Source organism: Alligator mississippiensis, chromosome 9 (genome assembly GCF_030867095.1).
Source record: "Alligator mississippiensis isolate rAllMis1 chromosome 9, rAllMis1, whole genome shotgun sequence".
NCBI classification, from domain to species: domain Eukaryota; kingdom Metazoa; phylum Chordata; order Crocodylia; family Alligatoridae; genus Alligator; species Alligator mississippiensis.
Window position 1 is genome coordinate 78528988 of NC_081832.1, and position 22238 is coordinate 78551225.

The 22238-nt window shown below is 46.3% G+C and overlaps 1 protein-coding gene across 8 annotated transcripts in view; it reads right to left on the bottom strand.

Moving 5' to 3' along the window:
* Positions 1–22238, bottom strand: part of EBF1 (EBF transcription factor 1) — a 296884-nt gene that overhangs the window by 54380 nt on the left and 220266 nt on the right. For all 8 annotated transcript variants that reach the window (XM_059712948.1, XM_014610157.3, XM_019475980.2 and 5 more), the window contains exon 10: positions 19080–19206. In XM_059712948.1, coding sequence (XP_059568931.1) covers positions 19080–19206 — 127 coding nt within the window. The remainder of the gene's footprint in view (positions 1–19079; positions 19207–22238) is intronic.

A 22238-nucleotide genomic window follows, 5' to 3' on the forward strand; every position in this document is an offset into this window, starting at 1 on the left:
CTGCGAGGCACTCAGATGCAAGGATAATGGAGGCTACAGAAGACAGATAGTTTGTTGGCATGAGTTGTCCTCCCTCTGGCAGCTCTGCAATATATACCGAGGCACCAGCCTGGAAGGCTGCAGCTATTTTCTGCTGAACAGGGCCCTTGGAGAAGAAATATTTGATTTACTGCAGAGTTCTCATTTCTCTGAATTGCAAATAAAGTATAATTTGATTAAATGTAAATGAATCCAACAATAGTTTTGGTGGCTTGTCTGAAACAATTGATTGTAATGGGTGTCCATCATTTGGCTTGATTTTGATTCAGAGACAAAAAAGGCAAGATGTAAAACTCTAGCAAGTCCCCCCAAATCCTCGAGCTGGGGCGGTCGAGATTGCCGGTGCCGGACCGTCACTTCTACTGTTTTCCGAGCGCCGATAACGCGCCGGGTCGGAAATGCAGCATTAAGAGGCGAAGAGTAATGTGCGACATCCACACAGAAAAAAGGCTTTGTGTGTGGAAAATTAAGACTTTTAACTCTGAATCCAGCTAAATCAATTTGAAGAGCGAGTGTGTTAAACATATTTTAACCACTGAAATGGCAGAATTAGCAAGAAAGGAAGATAAATATTGTTCTGGGTCTTTCACGCAGAATAAAAGCTTTGTTTTTAGAGATCCCTAATTCCTTTTCCACCAAGGTAATTTCCAAACCCAGGGTGCAAGTTTCAGCAGGTTTTGTCATCTGAAATAATAAAAGAGAAGTGAAATTTCTGACGGTAACAAAAGGTTGATAAACTTTTGGTGTCACTTTCTTTAAATGTGGAACTGCACCAACCACACGGATAATTATAGATGACCAGATTGTAACTGCTTTATTGCTTCTTTTTCCTCATAAATTTTAATTTTAGAAAGTTAAGTGAAAAATGTGGTTTCAATTTCCTACAAATTGCACACAATTTGGTTTTAACAAGAAAATAGAAAGAAAGGGTATGCTCTGCAGAGTGAATTATGGAGCCGAGCTTGTTTTTCTGCCTCTGAGCGCCATAAGAATAACAAAGTACAAAATGCAGAAAAGATGCCTTTGAAAAAAAAAAGTCAACTGTACAAGGTACTAAGAAAAGCATCAAGTAATTTTTTATCTAAACATGCTTTAAGCAATTTAACAAGGTAATACAATTGCTCTAGTCTTTCTCTCTCCATTTTACCAGGCTGTAGTTTAAAGGAAACCAAGCTGAATACATGTGTTACAGGAAATCTTTTAATAAGAAAATGCTGTGTACATAACCATCTTGCTCTCTCACAATGCACCAGTGATTGTCAAAGTGCTATGAAAATCAGCTTGCTTCCAACCTTATTAAAAGGCTTATATCAATATTTTACATGAAACCAGCACCACCACAACCACAAGCATCGTCTACTGCAGGGGAACGAGACGATATTAGCTTTGCCCGGGAGGCGCGGGGGTCCTGGGGCAGCGTGCGTCTTGGGTCTACCTTCTGCATCCAGCAGTCGTGTAATGACCTGACACGGCAGGTGTGTAAGGAATAGGGCTCTTTGAAATCACACCACAAAGGGGCACTGGGATCTGGAAGACCAGAGGACTTAACCTACTAAATCCAACAGGATTAACGGTGGCCCACGGATAGATCTGGGGGAAGGACGAGACCCCGGGATGAGAGAAACCACCCATAAATTGCTGCTCCTGGGTTATCCCTGCCTGAGGAATGCAGCACGGTGCACGAGACAGAATTGCTCCTAGCAAAGCCCATCACGAGACACGTGCCCGGGCAGGATGGGGCTGCCTTTTGGGGGGCACTGAGGCAAAACCGGCGTGCTAGAGCAGTCCAGATGAGTGGCGCTGGCCCCCTGTTTCAACGGCCTTTTTGAGAGTCGCTAATGCAGCGCATGGCAAATGAAGCATGAAGAGAAAAAGGAATAACATAGGATGCAAGTCACGAGTGTGCAACCAGCCCCGCACACCAGGACCCGCACCGGTGCCAGCATGGCCTTGTGCCCTACAACTCAACGGCGTCCGGGGTGGGGGTGCCTGCTGGGTAGGGCACTTCCCCCTGCGCTCGGCATGGCTCATTGAGCCTTTAATGCTACAGAGGGTGTGAAAAGTAGCGTTATTTATAACGACAGCATGAAAATAGAGGCCGTCTCCCTCGCCGTGCTGAACGTATTGATCTTTTGCACCCAACCAAAAGGCTGCAGGTAGGTTTGCTGTATTGGAGCAGCTACAGTGTCAGCCTTTTGTCAGGACAGCATGCACAGCACCATGCTAACGGCAGGCGAGCCCTTCGCTGCGGTCAGGAGACAACGCCGCCAGCCCTCAGCCAAGGGCAGCAGCTTCCCAGGTGCCGCGATGCGGCAGAACGGGAAAACTTGACCCTGCTCCACCAAAGCCCATAAGGGGCAGAACAACTCTCATTGCCTTCAATGGGATTACGTGTGTATATGAGGTGAAGCAGATGCTTAAATACTTTGCACTGTCAGAGGCATTAATCATTGCCCAATGCTGTTATTAATCAAAACAGGATCGAGTGTTGACCTGTTATAAGGCATGTTATAAGAACAGGGGATTTTTCTCGGAAATGGTTTCCTTTAACAAAGTTGGCTTGGTTTGTATTTTGCAAACTTTTTGCAAACAAATGATTCAGAAATGAACACAAGGTCTGCATTTGTTCACCAATATCAAGGCAAACAATTTTTTAATTTTCAAGATGCATGTATTTTTGAAAAAATCCAGAGCTACCTTCTGGTTTTAACAGAAAGCCCCCAGAGAAGATGCCAGTTTGATCCCTGAAGATCCACAGACATTCGTAAAACCCTTTCCCCAAATTCTGTAGAAGTTTGGGGAATGGTGACGTCTGAGCTAAATGAACTGCTAGAAAATTCGGCACAAAACTTTTGGACAAGAATTGTGTAATTGTCATCCAGCTCCAGCCTTTATTACATAATATTCCAGGAAAATATTTCCATCAAATAAAAGTTTTTTTCAGACTAATTATGGTGCAAGTCTTACAGCTCTGTACTGGAGTTTCAAAGTCTTTTAATACGTGCCAGCTCTAATGAATCTACAATGACCCTGGACTGCTGGTACTGCTTTCATGTGCAGTGCTCACTCACTCAAAGTATTATTATTTATTTTATTTCAGCCATGCCCTGGGGCCCCAGTCATAGTCAGCACCTTATTGGGCTAGATGCTGTATGAATATATATAGTTAGATACAGCCCCTCCCTTAACGAGTTTACAATCTAAAGCCCCAGCCTTGCAAGATGCTTCACGCAGATGAACAGCCTTCAAGCTGGGGTCTAATTAAACAAGACAAACAAAGTGTAGGAGGAAGGAAGTATTGCCATCACCCTTTCCCTTCTGGGGAACTGAAACACTAAGTGATGAACTCCCTGAACTTGCATTACTGAAGTCAATAAATGTTTTGCAATCAACCTCAGCGAGCAGAAGACCAAGCCCATAGCCCCTTGCCCATGGACGCACGCGACGGCTGTGGCGGAGCCCACACCCTTCACCTGGACATCAGAGACTTCCTCCAGCTTGAGGGCCAGAGGCTATTATCCCCCTAATGTGGATCCAGCACGCTTTCTACCTGTGTTTTACATACGTCTGACTGTGCAGCAAGCACATCCTGCTGATAGTCTCCCTTGAGCACTGCAAATGGTATCCGTGCCCAACACAAAGGCAAGTTTGATCCTCTCCTAACATGCAGAAGGCCAAGGAAAAGCCTCCTATGACCTTGCACACCCAGCAAACGCACCATGCCCAGCAGCAGTGCTCCTGAGCATGCACACCAGTGCTGTGGGCTGCCTAATTAGCCCCGCTGAGGGGCAGAGCCAATCAGCCCAGGTCTCTGCTAGTTAGCAATGTGCAGACATAGCCCCCTCCACTCCCTGCCCGGCCGTATCAGTTTTACATGCATTTCTCCAAAAGGACTGAAAAAGAGACAACCCTTGCAGGTACAACTGTGTCAAGGATCCAGTGCAATCACGCAGATCAGCCTGTTAAGAGCTCTCTGGTATTTCTAGGTACCCATGGTGGTGGGAGATGCCAGCTCCAGAGGCGACTGAAGAAGACGCCTTGTAGAAATGCATGCATCTAGAAATCCTGAGATATCGCCTTATTGCCACTTCTAAGCTCGTGCCATTTCAACGCAGCAGCGGGGGACTGGAAGGGAGTCCAGCCACCTGCAATCCCAAGTGACCGGGCAACAGATATTGGGTCCACGAGACCATGCTGTCCAGCCCCCTCCACACCCTGCAGCCACATAGCCCCCCACGAGGAATTCAGGCTCTTCACTACATTCCCCTTCTCTTACAGCTAAATCACATCTGTGTTCGTTATCAAATCCTTGCTGCTCCATTATTTACCTCTAACTACCTGGCACCGGGCAGGGGTATCAGGAAAGGCGGCGATGCCGGATGGAGTTGAATGCCTGTGGAAATGTTGGGGGGCCTATTTGAAAACCTCACTGACCTTTGCCGTCCTGTTTCTCTGCCGCCCGTCGCCGTGTCAGGAGACGAGAGCGGGACGTTTTCGATGCGCACCGTGCAAGTCAATATTTAAGGAGTGCATGTCTACGGTGGCATTTTTCTGATCATCCCCTGGAAGACAGGCACCCCAGAACCACCGGCTTTCTCCCTAGCATACATAATGCATGTCGTACGGTTAAAAAAAAAGAGCAAGAGAGAGAAAGAGAGAGAGACTCAAAGCCAAATTGTGCAGGTTGTCATAAAGCAAAGTATCAAGGGAACCTGTGAGCTTAAAGCCTCTGTATTGTTTCGTGATCGCAGGGTGCTGTGACTTTAAGACGTTCCAGGTTTGTGATTATTTGGGGGTGGGGGGAGGGGGTCTCCCCTCTCCCTGCTCTAACAATCCCCGCTCTGCAGGACCCGTGTAACGAGGCAATAGTATCTACGAAATAATGAGCGCAGGAATGCAGCGCTGTTCTTCCAGTCCAATCTCAGGTGCGATCTTGCACACTAAAGCACCGGATCAATACTCCCAGCAGCGAGCTGTTCAATACTCCCTGAATTATTGCTTCATTTTTCTTCTTATTATAGATGAGTTGTGTTATTATTTTCCCCAAATCGATATTTTACAACCTTTTTTATCCGTTTCTCCATAAATTTTGTGATTACTTTAAACTGGGAATTCCGGTACACTAAATAAGATGCAGTATCTGAGAGGTCATGAATGTACCAACATGATTTTTTTTTTTTTTTTTAAACTCTGCCATGGTTCAAGGCAGAGCCTAATCAATAGCTAAGTGGGGAAATTTTTATGTAGAAAAGTTGAAAATGGCATGACTTCTGCAAGAGAGAAATGCAAATTCTCAGGAAATATTAACAGCTAAACGAAGACAATTTTAGAGGCACCGAACAAGGGAGGTCTGATGGGCACTTTGCATCTGAAATTTAATTCCAAACAAATATGCTTTTTTACCACCCCTCAGTTAGAGGGCCAGCATAATTCACTGAAATTGTTTCTTACAACGGCAGATAATCCTGTGCACCTTAGAGTGATTTAATTAGCTTCCATAGCTGTCTCCTGCTAAGTGTTTAAAGCATCTGCAAATCAAATCATGTTAACTCATCTGCTGCACTACTTTCTTTGTTCTGTGCATAGGACCTTCTTGATAACGCTAATGGGAGCTACGAGTTTCCCTGGAGAGGTGAACAGTGAAGTGAGTTAATTACATAGTTATTGTAAAATTGTGTACATTATTCTACAGAACACATAGGGTGGATATAAAGTCGTTATGCTGGAAACGAGGGCGATTGCTTAGTAAGCTAAACCGGCCCCATTTCAACAAGGAAGCTGCCACGCCGAGTCCCGGCGAAAGCGGTGAGACTCGGTGGAACGGCCACTCGCAGGCTGCGTTTCAGGATCGTGGCCATGAACTGTGCGATGGCTGGGGTTTATCCCCGCGTTTCGCACGGGGTCGCTGTCCAGAGGCAGGGCAGCTTTCTGTCACTTCTAGGTCACGCTGCAAGAAGTGAATGGGGAAACAAAAACTGCCCTGTACGCACTCGGCCTCTTCTGGCATGGCAACTCGGCCCTCCCAACGCAACTCCCTTGGAAGCAAGTGTCTCCGTTCCAGTAAGGCAAATCACTCCTAAACATCATTTTTGATTGCCAATTGTCTATAGAGAGATGGCAATCTCCTCCGATGGATTTGTTACCTGAAATGATCTGGCAACGATTTTCTGTAACTAAACCTAATCCTATAGCTCGTTCACGCGCAGACCGTTACAAGCATCCAGCGTAAAGTCTCGCAGTATGTTGGACGGATACAGCTATATGGCCCTGATTCTGCAAACAACATGCATGACTTCAAGAGCACTTTCGCGTGTGTAAGCAACTGCAGGACTGGGGCAAGCGTATTTTCTGATCCCGGACCACCTCCAGTGCCTGTGGAAAGACTCGTGAATACAATGCAAGTACAAAACTCACTTCCCAGAACCGTACTCTGAGAGTTTGTGACTGCTTCAGCTAATTCACGTGCTAGACTATTTGCAGAAACTCAACAGGATGGAGAGAAAAGGCAAGTAAGAAAAAAGGCAAATTCAGGATGGAGAAAAAAGGCAAATTCATTTCCTACAAGAATGAATACTCATGGCACTCAGAACACCCTTATTTCTCAGCCCTAATCAGTACGAACATCTGCAAAAGGGGGACTGGGGATGTCCCTTCCCTCAGGCCCGAATACGGAGAAGGATCATTTGTCTTTTTAACTGAACACGGGAGGGCTGAGGGGATGTGTGGCCCTTGCAAAGAAAGGACGGCCTTGTCTTCGAGCAACGCAGACTACCTTCTTCAACACTGAATAAACCTCACGGCAGGACGCTTCTTCTTTCTGCCTTTGAGTTTTGCACCCTCTCTTACACCGCGAAGGCCCACGCCCTTGAACCTCCCCATCCCCAAGCAGCTCTGTAACTACTAAAACACATTTTGAACTCAAAAAAAAAAAAGGGGGGGTGAAGGAAAAACTCAAACTTGAAGCAAATGGAGCAGGCCTGTTCCACTCCTCTTCTTTTTAAATAAATACCATGAACATTGCAATGCAAGGCATGAAGGAACTAAAACGACAGCCAATTCCGTAACTGCAGTTAGATTATTGCTACCTCACTATTATGCCTATTTTGAAACGTATTTTTAGACCCATTCTGTAACAGCAGCGTGTTCCTTGGAGTTGACGCATGACAAGCTGCTTGGGAAGTTTCTGGAGAAACTTAAAACTATATTTAGAGTGCCTGGAAATCAAGGCTCATGAAGGTTGTTTTTTTTTTAAAAAAAGGGGGGGTCATTGCAAGCGTGTGTATCCTGCCAGAATAAATGGCAATTTTTTGGCCGTAAAATTTGTTTGTGTCTCTACTAATGCAAGTCTGCTGGGTTGGTTTTGCCTTTTCCTTCCAGCCCCAAGAAGAAGGGAGCAGTTCCGAAAACGAGAAAACGAGAGGCGCTACCGAGACTAGGAGGGGGTGAAATTTGGGAGGAAAAATATATGCATAAAAAGAGATTGTGGTATGTGCATGGATTTCAGGACCAAGGATCGTTGCTTTATGATACGCAGCCCCTAGCACAAAGGGCTCGCCCACTGATGCTTCAGTACAAATAAATGGGGGTAACGAGTTTCACAATTATTCGCAGACACTGCAGGCCTTGCAGCGCTGTTTTCCCGAAGAGTTAAAATGCAGAGGTTTGTAACTGCCTACAGTTTTAACAAACGTATTTTTTGACAGGCTGTTAAAACATTTTAATTTCTATGTGCATTTTCTGTTCCATTGGGACTTAAAAAGTGTGTGGGGGGGGGAAGGGAAGTACTCCTAGGTGGTTGGTTGTGTGTGTTTTCTTTTTAAATTAACCTGCTGGGAGCTAGGGTTTCCTGATGTTAACCACCAGTGCTGACACCAGGTGCAAATGCAAGAGCAGTTCAAGTCAGCAAACTCCTGGTGCAAAGAGCTTAACCACAATTTATGCCAACAGGAAAAAGGTGAAAGATTACGTTTGGGAGGGAAGAGCGTGTCAAGCTGAAAGGCACGTATTGCCACCGCTTTTGCCTGTTCGGGCTGGAGCACGCCGCAAGGTGAAGTAACTGCCTGGCCGGTGCCCTGCGTCGTTGGGAAAAAATAGGATCTGCAGAAGTTGCAAGACATGGTTGAGAGACGGCGGTCTCCGACCTCGGCGCGCGCTGCCCCGGCGTCGGGCAGAGCCGTGACCGCACGCCAGCACATGTGGCTACGTGCGGTTACACAACTGCCATATTTCAGTGGCAGATGAAGTGACTCCTCTCTGCAGTTTGTATTTCACTGGCTCGAAAGGTGACCTACCCGGGGCTTGAAAAATCGGGTTTGTCTTAACCCAAGCATGGGCTTAACCCAAGCGTGCACTGAAGTCGTACTGGCCCATTGGGGCAAAAAAGGGACGGGGCCAGGCTTTTGCACCGCACCCTAACCCAGGGGCACCCACTGCAGCTGGCACGTCCCCTTGCACATCCCAGTTCTTGCATCCAAGGCTGGTTTGAAGGAGAAGCAAACTGCTCCGCGGCTACTTCTCCCCCCTTGTTGGCCACGATTAACCCTAATTTGGTCCTTTGCATTTATTCTTATGTCCTTCAGAAGCCAAAACAATAAAGGAAACACTCAAGCACCGCAGCGGGCCGTTTAGGAAACACTCCCCAAAGCGTTCTGGCAACCTTATGGAGGAAGAGGTGCATCTCACTGCAACTTATAGCTCCCTTTCAAGGAGGTGGCATGCAAGGAAAGCCCAGCCAGATGGTCCTGCCCTTTGTAACCTTCAGCTATTCTTCCTTCAGGAGAGCACAATTGTGCATCTGGTTAACTGAACCATAAATGAGCTGATGGGGGGATCCCTAGCACTCGGTCCATCTAAACCACTCGTGGAAGGCTCTTTTTTAGTGTCTCCAGTCCAAGGACGCTAGCAGAGAGCAGACACCCACGGGTCTATTGACACACCAGTGACTCCAGCGAGAGCAGCTGATGTGGGCATACGCTGAAGCGGCGAGCGTGGGGACTGCTAGCGAGGGAGCCGTGAAGCGTGAGCGGGTGGGTGTGAGCTGCAGACACAGCGGGAGCTGCAGTATAGACACATCTAGGTAAAGCCTGTAACGACAGACTCTGGCTCCTTCATTCAAGTTTTCCAGCCTTATCATAGACTCATAGAAAATGAAGGTTGAAAAGACGTCAGGAAGTCACACCTCGTCCAACCCCTGCTCCAAGCAGGACCAGCCCCAACTGCATCATCCCAGCCAGGGCTTGGTCTAGCCAGGTCTTCAAAACCTCCAAGCATGGAAATGCCACAACCTGTCCCAGTGCTTCACCACCCTCCTCGTGAGAGTTTTTCCTAATATCCAACCTCAACTTCCCTTGCTGCAGCTGGAGCCCATTGCTCCTTGTCCGGTCATCTGCCCCCACTGAGATCAGTCCAGCTCCGTCCTCTTGCTAGTTCAATCCCTGCAGTTATCCAAGATGCCAGCTGTCTCACACACACACAGATACACACACAGACACCCCCAGGAGATGCCAGGCAAAATCCAGGCAAGAGAGAAACTCTGCGCTGTCACGGCCCGTCCTCCAAACAGACTCCAAAGCCCTTTATTACACAAAACAGAAAGTTTCTTGTAGTTTGCCGTCCCCCTGCACCAGCTCTCACACACTCTTTGGCAAACGTACAGCCCAGATGCTCACACACAGACATGTCCCACCAGGTATAAAACAGCCTGTGTGTGTGCACACGTGCTTTTGCCACCCCGGCCTGCTTTCCAGCAGCTCTTTGATGCTGCACAGTACCACTACGCAGGGCTACCGGGCAGGGCTTGGAGGACATGGGTGCAACACCAAGGAGAACAAGGTGGGCAGCATCAGTGCAAAAACAGTCATTTTCCCTGCTAAAATCTCTGCCCCAAGGCTTTGAACTGCTATGTAAGACCGGCATGTAACATGCCTGAGTTTTTGGGGACTTGATCTCCTAGCAATGCCCTGCCTCTCGTCGAGAGCGCCGGGGCAGCGCAGACACGGAGGGGACAGAATTACATACTGGCTAACCAACTGATATCCCTTGCTATATGAAAGGGAGACAGGGCACTCACATCATCTGCATATCCAACTATTAAAACACTGGTCAGTGAAGCACCGTAGCAAAAGGAGGGCACTTAAATCAATGCAACCTTTTTATATACCTCAGTTCTTTGTTTTATTGACCACATTTTTAGGAGGTGCAATAATGTCTTAGCAACTGACACAAAATAATGGCAGAATAAAAAAGAGAGCGGTAGTTTCACTGCAGGGTAAGAGCGTTGAAGCAGGGGTATGAGATGGACAGGCTTTTTGGAGGGGGGGACAGGGGGCAGGAATAAAGGAAGGAGTTTCCTAGACTTATTTTGCGAACCGGTGGGTCAATTTATCATGGGGTAAGTATGGAGCTTGAAAAGCACCAAATGGTTTATTGGCTCTGAAGGTCAGATAACTATGTTATATCACATTAAATAGGTTAGGGTTTCCAGGGTCTACAGGGTTGCATAACAATTGCAGGAATACTTATAAAGTCTAGTTTATACCTTTAGCATTAATAGCTTTCTAATCCTTTACCACAAATTTATAGTTTAGCTATGGCAACACATCTTAAAGATTAAAGGTATGTGACAAATAGTTCATGTCCTTTAATAATCAAATCACATAGCTTAGATCGGGGCTTATCAGCCTTTTCCCTAGTCTATGGTTTCATAGGTAGAAAATACTTTATATCCCTATTACATGAATGATGAATGGGACCATTGGTTATGGGCTGTTATTTGCTTGGCTGTAGTCAATATGTTTTCTTTGGACAGGGATTTCAGTGATTTATTTCTCTTCTGGCCTTATCACTTATTAACTCAGGGCAGACGGAAAAAAGCCAAGGTTGTGAATAAGGCCTAGCGCCCATTTAGACTTCTAATGCAAGAGAAAATATTCTTTTTAATGATCCAGCTCCCTTTTGCTGCGTCGACCCTGATTGCACTCCCCTCTAACTAGGAAATAAAGGTCATATTTCTTGAGAAGTGTATACATAAAATATGCAAAATAATATGTTTCCTTCACAGCCCGCTTTATTCTGACGGCAGCTGTAATTGCTTTCATTCTGCAGATGTCCTACAGGTACGCGGTCTACTTTTAGTGGTTGCTTTTTTGCAGAGCATTATAGTGAGGCCAGTGTTTAACAAACACCAGCGAGAGCGGGGCTCGGGGAGCCGATGAGCACACAGGAGGGTTTCTCCTGGTTACCCCCCCCCCCCACCTCCTTGCTGCCTGTAAGCGCCCCTTTCCCCGTGAGCCCACCCTTCAACCTCCCTGAATGTCTGCAGCCTCCTCCCAGGAGCTCAGCCAGTTTATTGCTCCACTGTGGAAGTCTTTAAAATGTTTAAAAAAAACCCAGCAAAACAAATCATAAATGCTGGAGTTCTTTTATTTGGAAGACCGCTCCTGATCACCACATCCAGCAGAGGAGTGTGTTTGGGTTAAAACGCTGTGTTAGCCAGTAGGTTTAAACGTGCGGTCTACCCATAGACCAGCACAAGCTGAATGGAAAGGCTAGTGGAGAGCGCGTGAAGACACCTAGGTCTCCCCAACTCTGCCACAGACTTTTGGGGAGACCTTGGGCAAGTCACTTATACTACCCACACAGTGGAGATAATATTCCTCAATGGTTGCGAGGTGGCCTATAGCGCGGGGACGCTCCCCACGCTCTGCCCTGCATCAGGCAAGGAAAATCCATTCCTGGACTCGACCAGCGCCGAGGAAACTTTCGCCATTCTCTAACCACGTCCTGACACGGCAGAGAGGAACAGCTGCCTTGGCAGAGTCTTCCCACAACCAGATGTTTGCTGCACAAGCTATTAGAGGCAGAGATAAGTTGTGTGAAAAACTAAGGCATTCCCATCGTCCTGTGGCAAGGTCTCATTTCAGAATTCAACATTTTCCTGGTGATCTGATGAGACAGATCAGGTAACCAGGCAAAAAATGTTTTAAAAATGTGTTAATTAAGTTTGGGGTTTTTTTCCCCCCCTATTTTGTCTTTATAAACAAGAGAAGCAAATAACATTCCCCAATGAAAAACATATTGTTTACACGGACTTGGTTTCTTTCTCCTTTTCCTAATATGATTATGCTATCACCGGTTCTCAGACCTCACCAGGGCTCCCAGGAGACGGGGAACAGCACCGCGGTCTCCTCTGCACTACGGTGTAACCAGTGCCGCAGCGCCCGTGTCTCCATCTCATGCAGAACAGCGCAAGGAAAGGCGAGAGCATCCAACCCCATCTTTACCCTCAGCTCTGACTTCAGGTGCGTTTCCCGGTGGCACTTAAAACCTGAACACGTAGGAACACTTGATGCTTTTTAGTCTCTTACCCCTATCGGGGTGACTTGCCGAAGGCAGAGATACCACTTGGTGTTAATGACATATCGCGCTCGCTTGCTGCTACCAGACCTCGCACCCAAGCATTCTCCTGCAGAAGAATTTAACATGCAGGCAGGTCGGAGCAAAGCCCAAGGCGGCGCCGAAAACGCCAGCCTTTTTCTTACCGTGCCGTTCTCTCCTCATTTGTACTCATCAACTACTTAAGTGTTCAGGATTTAATAATAAGTGCACCCGAATGGGGCAGGGTTCAAATACAAGGTTGTGCACTAAGATCCCCTGCCTCTTGACTTGACATTTGGGAGCAGCCAGTGGATAATACGGTTATGGCCAAGGTTAGCTGGCACGAGGGTTAAGCGCCCTCCCAATGGGATCGAGCTACAGGCTCCAGCGGGGCTCTCAGCCCCTCCTGACAGCCAGTCTGTCTCTCAGCATCCTTTTTTTTTCAGTCTACAAGCTCCAGAAACCCTCTTTTTGAAAGCAGGCTGCTTCATTGATTATGTCTCCTCTGAGCCTCGTGAAAGACATCGGCGCCTTCTCGAGAAGAGCAGAGTTTTCCCGCAAAAGCAGCCATGAAATCTCCCAGGCTCGAAGGTTTCGAGACTCGGAGATGCATGTGCGAGCAGTCCCTGCCTTCCCGGACCTGAGCAACAGGTTTGGCACTTAAGGGCCACGTTTTTAAAGGGTCTCGGAGACGTTCCTCGGATGCATTACAACACGCGTTTCACGGGCGGGGGGCGATACGAGGTGGGGTTAGAGGACACGACTGAAATTGCAGCGGACGCGTGTCTTCACTCCAGGCTTACTTTCGGGTGATCAGGACTGGGTTAGCCTCGCCGGGGCGTGCGAGCAGCTACACTGCAAAAAAGGCACTGGGGGCAACACTCAGATAAGAGCCTGAGTTCGTTGTGCAATGACGGCACTACCTCGAGGCATGTGTTGTTGGGATGCATTTTAACCTACCATCTGTCCTGTAACTGCCTCAGTTCAACCCACGCCCCCAGCCGTCCATCCTGACCCGGGAAGCTCTGCTGTCCCTGCAGATCGGAGAGCATTCCCGCCGCGGCGCACCTCCTCATCCCTGCCAGGTGTGGGATGGAGGTAATGGACCTTGCCTAGACTCTATACAATTTGGGGCAAACAAAAACCTGCTTTCATTTCCACGCATGCAATCCCACTCGGGTCCCAGTGTCTATACACGGCAGACACTTCCCGCCCTGGAAGTTACCTGGGCGCGCAGACTACAAGCGGAGGAAATCCACTGGCCGCAATCCCCTCACCTTCTGCTCCCAGCCCTTCTGCACCCACCTCTCCTCTCCCGACAAGCCCGAAGCGGTCCAGAGACTGACTCCTACAAGGGCTCTTGCTTTGCAATTAAAAACACGATACGGGTGGCTACAAGGTGGGATATAAGGAGGGGAAGGACATCTCACAAGACTCAGGCCACCCTGAAGATCAATCCTAAATCTTTACAGTCACACGCTTAGTCCCAAAGCTACAAACAGAGCCCAAGACTGCGCCTCTCTCCCAATCCCTTGCTTCGGTTCGGAAACAAGAGCTGCAAAGTTTGAACCAACTGAGTATCTGATAGGAAATAAAGGATAATGGACCTTGCATAGGCCCTATACAATTTGGGGCAAACAAAAACCTGCTTTCATCTCCACGCGTGCAATCCCACTCAGGTCCCAGTGTCTATACATCCCACGGATGAACAGCACCATTCAGGGGCCTTGCCTCAGTCTTCCCCACGTATCCAATGGGCATCATGAGACTTACCTGAACAAGAAGTTGCAACGCAAGGCCTAATTCATTACCGCTGGGAAAGTGCCGTGCAAGAAGGGCGCTGTACAGAAAAGGTGATCGGCTCCTCGGTATGTTCACCTGCGCCGTCCGAGAAGCTAATGCCTGACTCGCAAGATGCGTGCACTTCTGTATTTTCCATTATTCAATTCCTAATAAACAGTATATCTGAAGGAACTTTGAACCCTGAAACCTAAGCAATAACTGCTTTGTAACTGTCTGCTAATGACATGCTTTTAAGATAGAAAATAAAAAACTACATTTCCCTGGAAACACAGTCAATATGGGTGTACTTCTTTCAAAAATACCTCTGAGAGCTAGGATTTCTCCCGGTGTATGTGACCTTGATCCCGACATGGCACATGGGCTCGGAGATCAAGTTACTAAGTTGTTTGCAGATAAAGGGAGAGGGGGGGAAAAAAGGGCTAAAATTAATGGGTCGCTGGGTATTTTTCTTCTAAGAATTTAAGTACTTAACAGTAAGGGAAAACAAGCAGTTTACAGCCAGGTGGCTTGAGGGGGTATTTTGTTGAACACTGATTAAAAATAATTTCTTCTAAATGAGACCTGACCACAAAATGGGCCCATTAACGAGCAGGGCCATTCTCACTAGAAAGGAAACCATGCTTGATCGACTCCCAGGGTTGGTGGGTTTTCTCCTCCTCCTTTATTTATTTTTTTTCCTCTTTCCTTCTCCCCCCTTTTCTCGTGCTTACGAGCAGGGCAAATAAGCACAAGTGATGCTGAAATGTTTTCAGCCAAAAAAACCGAGGCCGAGCTCCTCCGAGGAAACATTTGGCCTCTGTGGTTTTGTAATATGTTCCAGAGCACCGAGTGCCCCGACGAAGACGGTGAAACGCTCCCACCGATTGGAGCGACGCTGGGGAATGCGACAGCATCGCCACTTCCAATTGGTCCGGTTCCTGCAGGCCCATAATGAGCCTTGTAAAAAGCAAGCAAGAAAGAAAGAAAATAGCGCTATGTGGGAGTTAAAACAAGTTCTCATGGGAAAAATGAATGGCAAGAAATTCTAGCTTTAAAAGAAACAGCTAATCTGCTAGTTTGATTGTTCTTCAAAACTTACAATGAACCAATAATCCTAATTAAAAACACTTGCCCTAGTTCTATAAAGCATCATAGCTTTTCCTATGCTTCGTTTGTACACCACCGTAGACTATTATTATTTTTTTTTTCCTGGTGCTCACTAACAAAATGCTGACTTTGTTGGGATGGCTGAGCTAATTTCGTGAACTCAGTGTGAAACCTTAGCTAAACAAAATTGTGGTAATTTTCCTTAATTTGTAAAAGTGATTGGAGTGCAAACAAAATTTTCCTCTTGGGTCAATCCTATAATTTTCAATTAACTAAAACTAATCGGCAGGCATGCACTGAACCTGCATTTTGTTTAAAGGGCTGGAAGGCATTTCTAAAGGTCAGATGCATTAATTGTTTTTATTTTATTTTCAGGTTTGCCTTCTTTAAAAAAAAAAGAAGCAGGCCAGGTTTCATACATTGTCTATAAAAGGACAGAGAAAGGAATAATATGTGGGGTAGGATGTTGGTCAGAAGAGAGTTTATACATCTGTCCTATTTTCATGGCATATATACAATTAAGGGAATCTGCCTTTGAATCCAGCTGTCATTTTTGTGTCGTTCTTCATCATTTTCACTTCCCGAACAAAAAAAATGTTAAGCTGGAAATGGCACAAATAAAGCAATAAACTAAATGGGAACGCTGTTAATACCTGGAACAATTTAGAGTCATATCAAGTCACTCTTCTGCTTTTGAACAGATAGCCCAAAACGTGCCTCTTTCTTCTTGGAAGGACTTAATTAAAGGTGATTCGGAAAGCCAAAATCAAAACCAATTGGGCTTGGTCCTTTTCCTGCTCCTTCACATGGAGAAGGGAGACATGAAAGTTTCCCCTGAAAAGAATATTTGGGGACTGGGTTGCCTTCTTGATTTTTTTTTAATCTACATATCCCATCTGCCCAAGACAAAACAGTCTATGACCGGAGAAGGGTGAAATACCATTTAGTCACGGGAGTGAAAAATGAGACTGACACAGACTTTTTAGTCAAACTATTTAGGATTCTCTGGGTCACGTCCTCAGCTGGTGAAAACTGTCCGTATAAGCATCCGACAATGGGAACCCTTGCTTATCCTTTGCTCTTGTTAATATTTATTTAGCTCCAATGACTAATTAAACCATTTGAATAAAGCACGTGCTCTGACTTTTCCACTCATTCATTTAAATGCTAGCACTCCTACTAACCATACTCTGAGACCCAATGATCACCTGCATCTTGCGGAGAAGACCTGACGTGAACATTTCAGGCCCAATTTAACCAAAAACCTGGACGAAACATGAACAAGTCTCTGCAGGGCACTGTTATGCAAACCATTCTGCATCAGTGAAATCACATAGGAACGGAGCTCGCCTGTTTGTACTGACACACCCCATAATGCACCCTCCACCCACACGTGCACACACATATGAGGGTGTATGTGCATCAAGAGCACCACACGGGCCACCGTGGGCTTGGTGAGTGGTTCATATCCAGGAGCTTTTCGAATAGTTGTTATATTTAACTTTCTCCGGGAGCTCAGGAGACCTGCCACAGCTCAGGATTTACCACAGCCCACAAACACAGCAAAGAACAAGGAGTATACAGTCCTGTATAGACACCCCCGAGACAGGTCTAGGGATAAGTGTAGTAGAGCCTGGTGCAATGGAAATCAGAGAAATCATAGAAATGAAGGGCTGGAAGGGGCCTTGAAAGTTTATCAAGTCCAACCCCCTGCTCCTGGTTTGGGCAGGAGTAGTGCTGAGATCAAACGATCCCAGCAAGGCATCTGTCCAGTCTCCTCTTGAAGATTTCCAAGGTTGGGGACCGCGCCACCTCCGTGGGAAGTCGAGTCCGGATTGTGGTCACCCTTCCCATACACACGTTCTTCCTTGCATCCAACCTGAAACCATCGTCTGACAGCTCATGGCCATTGCTCCTCGTCCTCCCCTGGGCCGCCCTAGCGAGCAGTTTTTCTCCCAGCTCCTGATATTCACCCCTTCCATACTTATAGACGGCCACCAAGGCCCCCTCAGTCCTCTCTTCCCCAGGCTGAACAGTCCCAGAGCCCTCAGTCTTTCCCCATAAGGTTTGTCCTCCAAACCTTTCATCATCCTTGTGGCCCTTGTCTGGACCCTTACAAGATCCTCCACCTCTTCTTCGAAGTGCAGCGCCCAGAAATGGACACAGGACTGCAGCTGGGGTCTCGCCAGCGCCAAGTCGAGAGGAAGTATCACTTCCTTAGCCCAACTCTTGTAAAGTGACTCCTAAGAGGTTGGCACCACAAGTTTTATATATATTATATCAAATATGTAATATAGATATAATATATCTATATAATATATAGATATATATATAATATATAGATATATATATAATATATAGATATATATAAAACTATAAAATATACATATAAACCTATAAAACAATATAATATATATAAAAATAATCTCTCTCTATTTTATATATATTTATATATCATTATATTTATATGTATAATGGATATTTATTTATATAGCCATATCTATATCTATCTATATCAGTGGCTACCAACCTTTTTTTGCTGCAACCCTAAATCTGGGTCGTGACCCCCGCCCCCAACTCACTCATGCCCAGTGGCGCCAACAGAGCCCAGGCCGAGTTGGGATTGTGGGGGCAGCAGGTGGCAAGAGCTGTGTGGACCACGCGCTGGGAGAGCCCCCCAGGCAGGATGGGTGGAGCAAGAGGCAGACCCTGATGTGGGTCGCACCCTGAGATTGGGAGCCACTGATCTATCTATCTATAATGGATAGCTAGGCTGGTACCATGAGTTATCCATTATATATATATTTATATATTGATTGATTGATCTATCTATCTAGATATCTCTCTGTATATCTTTATCTATGTATAGATATAGCTATGTAGATAGATATAGATATTTATCTATCTATCTATCTAGAAAGAGAGATTATTTTATATATATTATTTTATAGTTATATCTATCTATCTAGATATATCTAGATAGATATAACTATAAAATAATATATATAAAATAATCTCTCTAGATAGATAGATAGATAGATAGATAGATAGATAGATAGATATAAAATGGATGGCTAGGATACTGCTTGACTGTATTTAAATCCAGTTCTTATCCCTCCACAATGTGGTTTCACATGCTTCCTAACTATGTGGGATGCCCCATGGCCATGCATTTTAAGGGGGAAAATAAAACCCTTAACCAGTCCTCCCATGAGATCTCTGCATGGAAGAGCCTCCCCAAACGCACTGCCATCCACAAGCGTGCATGGGACAGCTGCCCAGCTTTCCTAGACGGCAGAGATAAACACAGCGGTGCCACACAGTAGATGTGGGCAGGCCAGCATGCTCCTGCTTGGAGAGATCCGGCGACGTGGACACACTGGATCGCATTGCTCGACGGCGTCAGAGGAAAGTGCATAGCTGAGGGTCTCAGCCACAAAGAGACAGCCTTGCTTGTGCTGGCTCACTGTGCTTATTCATTAGGCCTTTGCACCTCTGTTTAGGCACGGACCCACTGCGCAGCACCATAATAATGAAATAATCTCTTATTTTCTCCTTGCTGGAGGAGGTAGGAGCAAATATACAAATGATCCCCGTTCCAAAAAAAAGTGCATTTTTGCAATGACCTATAGCCACCCATTTGCAAAAATCAAACCTTACTATGAAGTTGCAAGTGATAGCAATAAAACCCAGGAGTGGCAGTCCCAGCAGCTGGGAGTTGGGCACGCTGCTTGCCCTGGTTTCATACATTGCAGCTGGTGCTAACGCACTCTTACCGGTGTAAATGAACCTCCCAGGCGTTCCCTTGCAGAACTGCTTCGATTTGTAGGACAATGTGACTTCTACCACACCAGGGATGTGTCGGGGAGGCGTCTGAACTCGGATTGCATGAGGAGTAATCAGCTAGAAGAAAACATAGGGAGGGGGGGAAAAGCACTGTTACAAGCCGAACACTTCTTTAATAACACTTTCCTCACGGATCTCAGTAAACAAAGCTTTGAAACGTGTAATTAACCTGTCAATGTTTGAATACAATCTTGATGTAACCCACATAAAAGCCAGTGACAACAATATTTACAAGCGTTCTCCTTCTCAGCCATAACAACATTATCTCAGTTGTCATACACGCCAAGCACTTGCTTCCTTCTATGAACATTAAGCCTGGCTTAGCGCGACGGCTCAAGCCAGCACACGCCAGATGAAGGTTTTATACTCCGGTGGTCACAACGGTGCCTGACTAACACACACTTTACAAACGGAGGATTTGCTAAAGGTTTGGACAAAGACCGTTACACTAAGGTTAAATCTATCGAGCACTTGGACTCCAGATGCGCAGGGGAACACATGCCATTTAACCATGTGGATCCCAAGTCTCCCACCATCGTGTGCATGCGTGTGATGGTGCATTTCTCGTGCAACTCTGTGCAAACCTGCTTTTCACTACTGGAGCAAACAGAAATGACTGCACAACGGGCATGCCAATACCAGCTCCAGACCACACAAAGAGTATTGCAACGAAGCACAGCATGCCTACTGTGTGTGCACTGCACGCAAAGATGAAGGTAAATGTGGGTATCGCATGGGCCATGACACGTTTACTGCCAGATCACTTTCTCAGATATTACTCCGGAGTAAAGTTACACCGCTATGTTCAGAGGACACATGGCCCCCTCTCCCACGGTAGATGTATTACAAGACCTTGCCACTAGGTGGCAGGGAAGACGGTGATAATAACGTGTCTGCACCGAACAAACAGCCACCCAAGGGGGGAACGGAGGAGAGCTGTGAACACACTATACTAGTGTAATTTTACCCAAGGTAAAATTAAGTCCACTTGTTCCCAGAGGTAACGTCACTCCAGAATCAAGCGACTTACCCTGTAGTAAGGCTGTGCAAGGCAAGCTCTTTCCATTTTCACTGCAAAGTCCATTTACGTGTCATATGTCTGCACCCTCAGAGAAACTGTGAGTACGTGCCAACACCCTTGCTCTTGAGAGTGGTTATTTCGTGTGCCCAGTGCTGCCCTAGGGTGGTTACACTACCTTCATTTTGGTGGCTAGTGCACAGTGGCTGTGTCTACATGAGACGCTTTACTGTGCAGTAGACTACTGTGCAGTAAAGCATCACCATTCACACATGTAGGCTTAGTCTACTGCGCAGTAAATTTACTGCACAGTAAAGCCAAATAGCATTAATTGCACATGCAGACGCACCCACAGAGCAGGCATATTCTCTGTCATTGCTCAAGGCTGTGGCAACATCCACCCCCTCTTGCCATGCCCTCTCCTGAGCCCAGACTGCCCTCTCAGAAAAGGGCTGTGAAAAGGTCAGCCACTTACTCTGCAGAGCAGCTCTAGGAGCCAAGCAAACACTTGGGGCATCCAGGCAAATGGTCCCTGGTCTGCAGGCAGTGTGATGGTTGTGTCTAGAAGCAGGGCAAGACCCCAGTGGGAAGACTTGGAAGGAATCGCCAGAGCTCCTCTACCTTTGCCTTATTATTATCCGAGCTTCCCCATGACTTTCGAAGAGGCTGTCTGGAGGGAAGCATGCCATGGGGGCAGGAGGAGCAGTGGGGTGGATGGTGGGGCTGGTGAAAAGCCTTACACACGTATCAGAAGAGAAGCAATCCTTTACATTTAATAGAATGGGCTGCACCCCACAGCTCTTGCGCTGAAGGGAGCCCGACTGCCTTGATTTTAGAGCACGTCACTGGTTGTTCATCCTCATTACTGGAGCCAGTCACTGTTTCATGGCAAGCCACACTCTGGATGAAAAATTAAAATGAAACCTTTCTGATAATGGTTTGGGGTTTTGTTGGTTTGGGGGTTTTTTGTTTTGTTTTTGTTTTTTTATAAAAACTTTCTTTTTGGCAATTTTTTTTCAATTTTTGCAGACCAAAGAGGGGTTGTTTCCTCCTGAGTGACAACCAAACACTTTGGAAAAGCATTTTCAAAAGCTATTTTTTTCTGATTTTTAATTTAAAAGTAGGCTTTAAAACATTAAAAGGAAAAGAAAAGAAATGTAATACATCCCTACAAAAGTCACTGGCCCTTTGTGGTCATCTCTAGTTTGTCTGTTGTGTGAGTTTTGAGCACAACTCCTAACACCCTCCCCCCTATATCTCAAGAATGAAAATCCCCAAAGACAAGAGTTGGCAACAAAACACTAAGGAACTGGGAATGCTGCTCAGAGATGCGGCCATCTCTCTTATGTGAATGAAATGCACTGCAAAAAGTTCCCATACATTAAAAAAAAAATTGATGGAAAAAAGAAGTCAGTGCTACCGCCCCCACCTGTTCAGAAGAATGAATCAGGCCCCCCCCAAGAAATCAAAAGACTGGATTAAAAATCATGAGATTTAAAAATAAAAAATCAGCAGGAGGTTCTTTTTATTTCCCTTTTGGTATTTTCAGGCTTACAAGCTTGTTCCTGAGGACCTAGATACTCACTTCTTAAAATGAAATGTGTCATTTAAAAAAAATGAAGCCCAGCTGACTCCAGGAGCTGGCACTTAGAGAAAAACAGTCATTGTTACAAGATATTTAGGCTAAGGGCACAAATTACACACAGACTGGTGTAAGTGATCTGAAGCTGGCTCCAATCCCTAACACAACAGAAGTTCAGTGCACAGAAACCACTTTCAAATGTACAGCCGATACTGGTTTAAGGTAAACCTGGATGGATGTACTATCAGACTGAACTGATTTAGGTTAAATTGGTTTGTTGAACTTCTGTCCCAGATCCCCTCCAGATTCAAGTTCACTCACGGTCCCCCAGCATCCCAGGATGCTTTGCACCTCCTCCATTAACCCTGCCCTCACAGGATGGGTGGGCTAGCTTTGGCCCAAGCTGTCAGCTCCAGCCTGGCAGAGGTGTGCTCTAGCACCCCCTGGCTTCTGGCCTGGGCCACTGCAGGCATGTGGCTGCATTTCTGG